Genomic DNA, 13,158 nt, shown 5'->3' on the forward strand with positions numbered 1-13,158 from the left:
AGGAGGGGAGGTGTATATATGTGTGTGTCTACCTACACAACCCTGTATACGAGGGGGAGAGGGGGGGAGAGGAGGGAAGAAAGAGAGGAGAGGAGGGAAGAAAGAGAGGAGAGGAGGGAAGAAAGAGAGGAGAGGAGGGAAGAAAGAGAGGAGAGGAGGGAAGAAAGAGAGGAGAGGAGGGAAGAAAGAGAGGAGAGGAGGGAGAGAGAAGAGAGGAGAGGAGGGAGAGAGAAGAGAGAGAGGATGGAGAGGGAGAGAGGAAGAGGAGAGAGGGATGGGAGGGGAGAGAGGGAGGGGAGAGAGGGATGGGAGGGGAGAGAGGGAGGGGAGGGGAGAGAGAGGGAGGTGAGAGAGAGAGGAGAAGGAGAGGACGGAGAGAGTAGAGGGAGAGAGATGCCAGCAGACACAGGGGAAAAACAACAGTGAAAAAAGGTTTAGTCAAAACTCAACCCTTGTACATCTGTGAGCGACACACGCACGCACACGCACGCACACGCACACGCACGCGCACGCACACGCACGCACACGCACGCACACGCACGCACACGCACGCAGTGTGGGGAACTCAGAGATGAGCGCCCCTTGCCCTGTCTTTCGCTTGTATTGGTCACTGCTCCGAACCTGCAGCTCATTACAGTTGATGGCACAAGAGCAGTGATAAATTCCCCCGGACAGACCATTCATCGGAGCCACTGGATCAGAACGTCCCATATATTCACAAATTGTGTCACTAGGGTGCCAGGCGGCTTCTCCAAAAGTACTGGGCACAATGGTGAAAAGTGACACACGCTCGAGAGAGACACAGACACACAGCTCTGCACTCCATGCGGTTTCCTCCTCTCCTTGGCCCCACCCCCAGACTCCTGACACCTCCTCCTGATTGGCTGCTGCTGGGTAACGCAGGTAATACCGGTATATACACACACACACACACACACACACACACACACACACACACACACACACACACACACACACACACACACACACACACACACACACACACACGTCCAGTATTACTTCTCATTTTTTACTGGACAGTGTCCAAATACAGGACAGTCCGGTTCTATACTGGACACTTGGAAACCACAGACGGTCACCCATCGCACGGCTGCTGATGGACAGACAACCCCAGCTCTGAACACGTCAGTGACATCCAACAGCATCTTCACGTGTTCTTTTATAATGCAGCAAAGGCATTTCAGGGGTTAACCCTTTCCTGACAGAGTGCCAGCGTTAAGAGGGCCCCCCCCCCCCTCTAACTGCCTCGCGACCTTTGACTCTATTATGGTCGGTCTCTCTTGTTTTTTCCCCGATTGCAGGTACAAAGGTGACAGCAGATATTAGCAAGACAGGGACAGGGACATTACAGGGGGGAGGGGAGAGGGGGGTGGGAGGGAAATTACAGGGGAGAGTGGGGGGGGGGGACAGGGACATTACAGGGGAGAGTGGGGGGGGACAGGGACATTACAGGGGGAGGGGAGAGGGTGGGGGGACACAGGGATATTACAGGGGGGAGGGGAGAGGGGGGTCGGAGGGAAATTACAGGGGAGAGTGGGGGGGGGACAGGGACATTACAGGGGGAAGGGAGAGGGTGGGGGGGACAGGGACATTACAGGGGGGAGGGAAATTACAGGGGAGAGTGGGGGGGACAGGGACATTGGGACATTACAGGGGAGAGGGTCGGGGACACACAGGGACATTACTGGGGGGAAGGGAGAGGGTGGTGGGGGGGCAGGGACATTACAGAAGGGAAGGGAGAAGGAGGGGGGGAAGAGAAGGGAGAGGGACATTACAGCTCTCTCTCTCTCTCGATTCTTCAAATAACATCCCACGGGCCAAACGTGGACTCTGCTCCTCCTAATCTCCTAGCAGTTGCTCAGTGCAGTGCTCACGGACACTCACTCATATGCATGAAGTTATATATGTACCGCCACGAATGTATGCAGCACTTTACAGTTACACTACAGACAGGACAGGGAGGTTATATACAAAGAGACACAAGTGCATTAAGCAGGAAGTCAAACTACAGGCGTTAGGGAGTTCCTGCCCTGCAGAGCTAGCAATCTAAACGTGAATAATGGGAGACTTACAGGTCTGCGGGGGTCTGTGTGTGAGCGGTTTGGGGGTCCCTTTACAAAGCATGAAGGATGCTGGGACACCGAGGCTTAGATCCACCAAAGGCTGCTAATGTACGCCTTCACTCCCACGTATATGAATGGAGGCGTGCTAAAGCTTAGCACCGTGTGTGGGTTTGGGCCCAAGTCTATATAGGAGTATGATGTAGGTAAATCTACAAGGCACAGATGTTATAATGTTTGCGCACCCCTGTAGGACTTAACCCTTCCACCCCGGGAATGTTACCTGATCTGGGCCCTAGGAGGAGGGCTCCATGTAACTCCCCTGGAAGGGGTTAATCCTCCCAGCATGGAAACAGCACCCCTACCTTGCACACCCCATCCAGCGGTGAAGTGGTTAACCCGTGCCAGCTCATTTTGCAGCGTGAAGTGAGCACTTTGTTTGTTAGGTTACCCCGGGATCACAGAGACTTGGGGCATTTATTTTTCCTTTTACACAATAATTTACCTGCAAATCAATGCATTTATTACGCCACTAAAAGAATCGAATACAGGGGGTTCAGGTCCAGGCTCAAGGTCACCCCCTCCCCTAAATATCCACCCCACACCTAATCCCCCATAACGACACACCACAACCACAAGGTGTAGGATGTTAACCCTTTATAACGCTGTAGGCCCTGGTGCTATTATTGAACCAGACACAGTACCACTGCTTTTTGAGAGTCTCACTGTTGAGTTTCTTGACGGGGCTTTTAAATGACCTTGTCCCCTTATTACTTCACCTAAACTAAAACTAGAAATTTGTGACACACACACACACTCCATGTATTGTGGCTAGCCCTGTCACAGGCCACTGTCAAAGCAAAGGGATTGTGTGACAGGTAGGGGACGCGATGCTCTGCGGAGTGGGAGTGTTGCACAGTGACAGCAGGGATTGTGCGACAGGTAGGGGACGCAATGCTCTGCGGAGTGACAGTGTTGCACAGTGACAGCAGGGATTGTGTGACAGGTAGGGAACATGATGCTCTGCAGAGTGACAGTGTTGCCCAGTGACAGCAGGGATTGTGCGACAGGTAGGGGACGCGATGCTCTGCGGAGTGACACGGCTGCTTGTTGCCCAGTGACAGCAGGGATTGTGCGACAGGTAGGGGACGCGATGCTCTGCAGAGTGACAGTGTTGCCCAGTGACAGCAGGGATTGTGCGACAGGTAGGGGACGCGATGCTCTGCGGAGTGACAGTGTTGCACAGTGACAGCAGGGATAGAGCGACAGGTAGGGGACGCGATGCTCTGCGGAGTGACAGTGTTGCACAGTGACAGCAGGGATAGAGCGACAGGTAGGGGACGCGATGCTCTGCGGAGTGACAGTGTTGCACAGTGACAGCAGGCGAACACAACAGGACAGACCGGCCTCCCACCTATTCATACTATGCAGTGTCACATCACCCAGTCACAGGGGAATGCTCCCCATAGTTACAAAAATGTCACATCCCCCTGTCTGTGACATCTACACCTCCGGGCTGGGACCTGCCCTTCATCACTCACTTATCTATACCTGCCCTGAAAGGGTTGGAGGTTTCTACTCCTGTCCCCAAAATATGACAGGAGGGATAGTTACACACAGGGAGGGGGGATAGTTACACACAGGGAGGGGGGGATAGTTACACACAGGGAGGGGGGGATAGTTACACACAGGGAGGGGGGGGATAGTTACACACAGGGAGGGGGGGATAGTTACACACAGGGAGGGGGGGATAGTTACACACAGGGAGGGGGGGATAGTTACACACAGGGAGGGGGTGCTGGTGACAGTAACAAAGTTATGAGGTTTTGGTAACAGCCACTTAATGCAGAGCACGACAAATATACAGATACACACAATCAGCAATGTGTAGTGAGACAAGAATTACCAACAAAACATACAATATATACACACACGCCAGTGTCAGACACAGACACAGACTGAATATCACACACAGCACACACACACACACACACACAAACCCAGCATGTCGGTGTCTCACAAAGGGACACAGACATGGTATGTCACACAGACACAGGCATGGCAGTTTCACACACGGCATGTCAGTGTCACACACAACACGGCATGTCAGTGTCACACACACACGGCATGTCAGTGTCACACACACACGGCATGTCAGTGTCACACACACACATGCATGTCACAGTGTCACACACACATGGCATGTCACAGTGTCACACACACATGGCATGTCAGTGTGACACACAGAGATGGCACATTAGTGTCACTCACCTGCTAGGATGGCTTTCCCCGGGTGGGTGAGTTTGGGGCTCCCTGCGGGGGCAGCGGCTGCCAGATAGCGGAGCCCGGGGGGGACAGAGAGAGGGGAACCGGGCTGGGGGTACATGGCAGGGGCTGCAGGGAGAGAGGGAGCAGCGCTGCAGGGAGAGAGGGAGCAGCGCCTGCAGGGAGAGAGGGAGCAGGGGCTGCAGGGAGAGAGGGAGCAGCGCCTGCAGAGGGAGAGGGAGCAGGGGCTGCAGGGAGAGAGGAGCAGCGCCTGCAGGGAGAGAGAGGGAGCAGGGGCTGCAGGGAGAGAGGAGCAGCGCTGCAGGGAGAGAGGGTAGAGGAGCAGCGGCTGCAGGGAGAGAGGGAGCAGCGGCTGCAGGGATAGGAGCAGCGGCTGCAGGGATAGGAGCAGCGCTGCAGGGAGAGAGATGGAGCTGCGCTGCAGGGAGAGAGAGGAGAGGAGCAGCGCTGTGTCCGGGTTTCCCTCCCTCCCTGAGCCGCGCCCCGTCCGGGGGAAGCACAGAACCAGCACCGCCCGGGGGAGGAGTCGGCACTACTACAACTGCAGTATACACAGGGACATCACTATATACACACTACTACTATATACACAGGGACATCACTATATAATACACAGGGACATCACTATATACACACTACTACTGTATACACAGGGACATCATCACTATACACAGGGACATCACTATATACACAGGGACATCACTATATACACACTACTACTGTATACACAGGGACATCACTATATACACACTACTACTGTATACACAGGGACATCACTATATACACACTACTACTATATACACAGGGACATCACTATATAATACACAGGGACATCACTATATACACACTACTACTGTATACACAGGGACATCACTATATACACAGGGACATCACTATATACACACTACTACTATATACACAGGGACATCATCACTATACACAGGGACATCACTATATACACAGGGACATCACTATATACACACTACTACTGTATACACAGGGACATCACTATATACACACTACTACTGTATACACAGGGACATCACTATATACACACTACTACTGTATACACAGGGACATCACTATATACACACTACTACTGTATATATACACAGGGACATCATCACTATACACAGGGACATCACTATATACACACACTACTGTATACACAGGGACATCACTATATACACACACTACTACTGTATATATACACAGGGACATCATCACTATACACAGTGACATCACTATATACACACACTACTACTCTATACACAGGGACATCATCACTAAACACAGGGACATCACTATATACACACACAACTACTGTATACACAGGGACATCATCACTATTCACAGGGACACTACTGCTGTATGCACAAGGACACACCACTATACACAGGGAAACTACTACTGTATACACTGGGACATCACTATACACAGGGGCACTGCTACTGTACATACCATGCACAGGAACACATGCACAAACACAGGGACACAATGACAGCTATACACATACTTACACACAAATACATAGAACACAAACTATGGGGACACAATTACACACAGCTACACAAAAGGTTGGTGAAAGTTCCACAACTACTGTGTAACACAAATTGCACAATGAAGCCATCACACAGCGCACAAATAACTAGAAAACCACACAATGGCATTTCTACAGAATTACAACACTGCATGACTTACTGCCACTGGCAGCACAATGATTACTCACAGGCACAACACAACAGAGTAATGATACTGAATTGTGTAACACAATGCTCTAAATAAACAACTTGCGACACAATGAAATCCACAGTGTATCAGTGGGTGTTGTGCAAGACATACATTGAGTCCCAAGTTATGTATTTAGAGCATTGTGCATCATGCAGCAGAGGGGCCCAGCGGCAGGTTGTGTGAGGTTGTGTGAGGTTGTGTGAGCAGTGTCCTGGTTACAGGGCTACACATTTTCTGCCTCCCTTTGCAGTTTTGACCATTCCCGCCTCCCTTGTTTGGCTGCATGTTTTTCTCCTGTTCCAGCAGCATGCGTAAAGGCAACGTCCCTCACACAGCCATAGGCCGCGCTTATAGTGCCGGCGACGCGACGTCGCCCGCAAACAAAAGCATTGCCGCTGCCGCCGCGTGCACTAATAGTGCGCGCGACGGCGACAAAGCAACGGAGCGAAAACTTAGCCGGGAAAAATGTGATTTTTCCAGGGCTGTCGCGTCACATGACGGCCCTTGAACCAATCAAATTGCCAGAATTACGCAACGCCGCCGCCCGGCGAAATATAACTTTCGCCGGTGGCAACGGCACTATAGGCACGGCCTAAGTTGGTTGCCCTGGCAACCTTCCAATCTCTTTAGCTAGAAGGTTGGTTTAGTCCAGCTTGCGCCCCCGCCTTTATAGCAGTTACTTTGGTCCTTAGACCCTTCCTGTTTGTCACAGGACATGTGCTTCAGATCTAACTAGCTGGCTTAGTGAGTACATGCTTCCTCCATTACACCCCTGCAAGGCCATCCTTTTTTTACCGTCCCCCCCATAACAGAGCACCTTCATAGAGAAGCACCCTCTCACCACACATTACCATCTGCAAGTACCCTTTATAATTGTTTTTGACTCCCCCATTAAAAGGTGAAGAAAATAAAAGGACTCTGTGTGCTCTCAAAAGGGGATGAGTTAAGCCACTGGGCTCACTCACATCCCACATGTGACCCTGGTTCCAGAAGAAGAAGAAGGAGAGAGAGAAGGAGAGAGAGAAGGAGAGAGAGAAGGAGAGAGAGGGGAGAGAGAGAGAGAGAGTGTGTGTGTGTCAGCTCTGCAGATGTGATTGTGACACTTTAGAGCAGGGGGTGGGCAACTCCAGTGCTCAAGGGCCACCAACAGGCCAGGTTTTTAAGGATATCCCAGCTTCAGCACAGGTGACTCAATCAATCAAAGACTGAGCCACCTGTAATGAAGCAAGGCCATCCTGAAAACCTGGCCTGTTGGTGGCCCTTGAGGACTAGAGTTACCCCCCCTCAGAGCGAGAATCCTTGGGACCGCATGTTCGAGCATTAGTTTATAAGGGTTCCATGTAAAATTGGATTGCAGGCAAAATGTGACATGGTGTACTCATTTGCATGTCATTTCCCAGAATCCCTTGCTGCAGTGGAAGCGCTGTATGCTGGGTGATAATGGTGAAAGGCAGGGTTGCAGACCTGTCTGATACATGTGAATGTGCTCACAAGTGATATTTTTATTTGCTATATGCCAACAGTGGAGGTTTCTTATCACTTTCTTCACCCACCATAACTTAAAATGTCTATGATAAATTAGTATGAATAGCTTCAATGCAGCAACTGTCACTGGGACTAACGCCCCAACTAGGGTAACATGACTAGGTGTCAGTGGTCACATGGGCCAGATTAGGTGGGTCATAGGTCGCTCCCGTAACAGTCACCTTGGCAGGGTTATTGGGCTATTAGGTCCCTTCTGTCTGTCGCCCTATGATGGGAGGAGCGCAAGTCCCCCGTGTGTCACCCTGAGCTCGGAGAGGCCCAGTCACCCTCTTGGTTTCTGCAGCACTGAAACTTTTGCCCCCTGCCAATACCGCTCAGCGCACCTTGTAATGAGCAGGATATCGGAGCCACGCCCGAGCCGGGAAGGAGGGGGTAACGCGGCACCGGCGTCTCAGCAGATAGGAGGCGGTGCCGTCTGGGGCGGGGTTTAGTGCATCCTGTACAAATTAACCCCTTCCCTGCTCCACACACACAATACACTACAGGTGTGTCGGCACAAGTAAGACTGTGTTTCCACCACATCTGTCCTGCAAGACGGTGACGCTTTGCAATACGATTCCCAGAGCACTTTCACGGTTTGCGCAGAATCTCGCGTCTCCTTTTCGCGTCTGACCAGCCAGAAATACTATAGATCACGACACGTAAACCTGCGACTAAATGAAAAAACACGGCGGGGTTTGTTGAAAGAACCGGGGACGTGAAAATATTCGTATTTAAGAAGACTCGTCGCACCCCTTTTGCTGCCAGAGGAGCTTAAGGCCTCAACAAATCCGGGGGTAGAATTGGGGCTGTGGCCCTGGGAAATCCCGGGAATTACATCCGTGTGTGCGCGCGAAGTCTGGGTGTCTTATCGTATTGGCGTCTGTCCCTGACCCCTATCAGCAGCAAAGCCTGGCAGGGGTTATGTTTTACATTGTTAGGGCTTTAATATAGTGCTTGCGCACGCGCGTCAATTATAATTAGCTGTGGGACGCGCACACAGCCGTGAGCCATGGCGCGGCAGACCAGAGAAAAGACAAGAGAATTGTATTTTCGCGCTGTCGCCGCGCCACGCTATGAACCAATCACGGCCCGGCCTAGTGCTGTGACGTCATAGCCACGCGCGTCACCGCATACCCTCTGCAAACAAAACGCCCACGCCACGTGCAACGCCGTGCGCGCACTATATTATAAGCCTTAGGCCGAGCTCATGGTTGTGGCGCCACCACACGCGCACTCCTGCAGCCCCAGCGATGTGTGCGCTAGCTGCAGGAGATTGGGTGGGGGCAAACACATCACAGAGCTGGTCCGCCCTCATTGGCTGAACCAGCTCACGTGACGCTGACATCACGTGACTGCAGCCCGAAATCTCAATTTGAGTAGCGGGGGCAGAATGTAGCAGGGGCAGAATGTAGCAGGGGCAGAATGTAGCGGGGGCAGAATGTAGCGGGGGCAGAATGTAGCGGCGTTGACGCGCGCAGCGCCGCGGACACTTGAGGAACTACCATAGGCAATCAGGTAAGAGTCCTGGAAGTGCGCGCAGACGCAAGCGCACGCACGTAGCGCCGCCATGAGCTCGGCCCTAGGGGCAGAGTGACTTGTTTTTCTGGTTGCTAATCAGGGACCCAGCAACTCTTTAAGAGCGCACCTCTGAGCATTACCTGGAGTGCATGCAATTATGTGTTATTATCCCATCAACTTCAAACATGCATATGTGCAGAAATACGTTGCACAACAGCCGTGTGCATTAACAGCTACACAACACATAGCTACACAACACATAGCTACACAACACATAGCTACACTACACAACACACAGGGGGAAAGTGAAAACAATGACATTACATTGTAAGTCACTTTCTTTTTAAGAATTAAATTGTCTATATTTATTCTTCTCTTTCTATGATTCATCATATTTAAAGATGGTTGGCGGAGGTGATCAGAGCCAGTATTTACTCACTTATAATCTCAATGGAGGCCAGACAGAAAAATGTGGTATATTTCAAACAAAGCTTCACAATTCTGTTTCTCATGAACATTTTCTTGTACAGATTCCACTTTGAACCCGTCGATTGCACCCGAGGAGTTAAATGCCCAGAACACAAAACGGACACAGCACGTCTCCGCTTCCACATTTATAATCAGACTTTTCTTTATAATATTTCATGATTAGCACAATATTCAGAAGCCATAAATTATACAGAGCAATCTAACTTCAGTACATAAAATGTTAAGGAAAATGGGGGGTGAAAAAAAGAAAAAAAACGGCACCGCGTAAACACGAGAACTCAAAAGAATAATTCAAAAATGAAACTAAATGAAAGTAAATTGAGGTGATGAGTGAATACCCAAGCTGGTTCAGCGCAGCACAATGATATACATATTAACGCCTAGTCCCCCTATAAGATGCATCAGAGGAGGATACCTTATTGAGAATGAGGTTACAGACAGCAGCGGTGGACAACTTCAGTCCAAGGGCCACCAACAGGTCAGGTTTTCAGGATATCCCTGCTTCAGCAAAGGTGGCTCAGCCGAAGACTGAGCCACCTGTGCTGAAGCAGGGACTGATTGAGCCACCTGTGTCAAAACCGAGATATCCTGAAAACCTGACCTGTTGGTGGCCTTTGAGGACTGGAGTTGCCCACCCCTGCGCTGGACCCATCCTGTTCTTTGACTTCAGGTATGGACTTCGGTTCTGGATTTTGCAAACAGGTCCACACCTGCCCAGGTCCATTGAACAACCCCCTTCAGCAGCAGTGGGCGGCATTGCCCCGGTGAGCCCGTCTGGCACTAAAGGGCGAACCAGAACCTGGGAGGATAAGGAAGTAAAACCAACTGGATCAGAACCAGCTCCTGGTAACAAAGAGATTTTGAAAACAGCGCGCTCTATACAATCTGGAGCCCAGCAACAATGAGGGGCCCGAGAACGTCAGAAGCGAGGACTCGGGAGTAACCGGGTTGGGTGTTAGAGAAGCCGTGGTGCCTTTCCTGTATATTTAGGGGCTCTCCTGAATCCCTCCACTGTTGGGGGTTCCCTCCCCCCACAGGTCTCTACCTGGACATCTCCAACACTTAATGGGGAAAACCTGTCGTTGACAATCCGGGGGTCTGATCTCCATACAACGCCCCCCGGTTGCTACCAACCGGTCTAACCCTACACCAGTGATTATTGCTCCCTGCAGCGGTTGGGCTGGATGTCGTTCCGGTCACCGTGCAAGGGGAGAAGCGCAGAATGGACGCTGGGACACCTTCTCACTGTATGCCCCTCCTCTCTACTCATTAACCCATTCAATACCGAAGGGACCGGCAAATCACTGGTTAACCCTTCCAGCTCAGGGTGAAGCACCCAAGGGGCTGCATGTGCGATATAGACCTAGGATTAAAGGGGCCACCTCAGCATTTAACCCCATCAGTGCTGGAGGGGTCTCTAATGCAGTGGTTTTCAACCTGTGTTCTGTGGCCCCCTGCAGTCCCGTGGCCAGGGCTTCCACGAAAACGCTCTAGTTAATGCAGATTTGTCTGTTGAAGACGGTCGCTCTCTTTTGCAAAACTGTTTAATGTAATTTAAAAAAAAACACATTCTATTGTAATGTTCGAAATCCGTGTTAAACATACACCCTACTACAAAGCGCGTGTTTAGGTGTATGGTGGGCGTGTATGACAGCCATGTATAGGTGTATGGTGGGCGTGTATGACCGGCATGTATAGGTGTATGGTGGGCGGGTATGACAGCCATGTATAGGTGTATGGTGGGCGTGTATGACAGGCATGTATAGGTGTATGGTGGGCGTGTATGACAGGCATGTATAGGTGTATGACAGGCATGTATAGGTGTATGGTGGGCGTGTATGACAGGCATGTATAGGTGTATGACAGGCATGTATAGGTGTATGGTGGGCGTGTATGACAGGCATGTATAGGTGTATGGTGGGCGTGTATGACAGGCATGTATAGGTGTATGGTGGGCGTGTATGACAGGCATTTACAGGTGTATGGTGGGCGTGTATGACAGGCATGTATAGGTGTATGGTGGGCGGGTATGACAGCCATGTATAGGTGTATGGTGGGCGGGTATGACAGCCATGTATAGGTGTATGGTGGGCGTGTATGACAGCCATGTATAGGTGTATGGTGGGCGTGTATGACAGGCATGTATAGGTGTATGGTGGGCGTGTATGACAGGCATGTATAGGTGTATGGTGGGCGTGTATGACAGGCATGTATAGGTGTATGGTGGGGTGTATGACAGGCATGTATAGGTGTATGGTGGGCGTGTATGACAGGCATGTATAGGTGTATGGTGGGCGTGTATGACAGGCATGTATAGGTGTATGGTGGGCGTGTATGACAGGCATGTATAGGTGTATGGTGGGCGTGTATGACAGGCATGTATAGGTGTATGACAGGCATGTATAGGTGTATGGTGGGCGTGTATGACAGGCATGTATAGGTGTATGGTGGGCGTGTATGAGGCATGTATAGGTGTATGGTGGGCGTGTATGACAGGCATTTACAGGTGTATGGTGGGCGTGTATGACAGGCATGTATAGGTGTATGGTGGGCATGTATGACAGGCATGTATAGGTGTATGGTGGGCATGTATGACAGGCATGTATAGGTGTATGGTGGGCATGTATGACAGGCATGTATAGGTGTATGGTGGGCGTGTATGACAGGCATGTATAGGTGTATGGTGGGCGTGTATGACAGGCATGTATAGGTGTATGGTGGGCATGTATGACAGGCATGTATAGGTGTATGGTGGGCATGTATGACAGGCATGTTTAGGTGTATGGTGGGCATGTATGACAGGCATGTTTAGGTGTATGGTGGGCATGTATAGGTGTATGGTGGGCATGTATGACAGGCGTGTGTAGGTGTATGGTGGGCATGTATAGGTGTACGGTGGTGGGCATGTATGACAGGCATGTTTAGGTGTATGGTAGGCATGTATGACAGGCATGTTTAGGTGTATGGTGGGCATGTATGACAGGCATGTTTAGGTGTATGACAGGCATGTTTAGGTGTATGGTGGGCATGTATGACAGGCATGTTTAGGTGTATGGTGGGCATGTATGACAGGCATGTTTAGGTGTATGACAGGCATGTTTAGGTGTATGGTGGGCATGTATGACAGGCATGTTTAGGTGTATGTGGGCATGTATGACAGGCATGTGTCGGCATGCTGCGGTTCACGTGGAATGTCCCAATTTTTGCAAAGGTTGAAAGCCACCGCTGTAACGCACGCCAGTCGCTTCCAGCAGTGCAGGGGTTAATCGCAAGAACAACATATGCTGCAAGAAGTGGCGGAACGTCCGGGACACGGGGCACTGTACCACTAGGATTCTGGGAAACTTCCTGGCGGAACGTCCGGGACACGGGGCACTGTACCACTAGGATTCTGGGATACTTCCTGGCGGAACGTCCGGGACACGGGGCACTGTACCACTAGGATTCTGGGAAACTTCCTGGCGGAACGTCCGGGACACGGGGCACTGTACCACTAGGATTCTGGGAAACTTCCTGGCGGAACGTC

General features: G+C 51.0%; 1 protein-coding gene across 1 annotated transcript in view; it reads right to left on the reverse strand.

Annotated features, from left to right (window-relative positions):
* The window catches only part of SLC25A1 (solute carrier family 25 member 1), a 28,350-nt gene extending 23,519 nt beyond the window's left edge, over positions 1-4,831 (reverse strand). The window contains exon 1 of the mRNA XM_075568516.1: positions 4,353-4,831. Coding sequence (XP_075424631.1) covers positions 4,353-4,467 — 115 coding nt within the window. The 5' untranslated portion in view covers positions 4,468-4,831. The remainder of the gene's footprint in view (positions 1-4,352) is intronic.
* Between the last annotated feature and the right edge of the window lie 8,327 nt (positions 4,832-13,158).

This window comes from Ascaphus truei, chromosome 13, assembly GCF_040206685.1.
Source record: "Ascaphus truei isolate aAscTru1 chromosome 13, aAscTru1.hap1, whole genome shotgun sequence".
Lineage (NCBI taxonomy): Eukaryota > Metazoa > Chordata > Amphibia > Anura > Ascaphidae > Ascaphus > Ascaphus truei.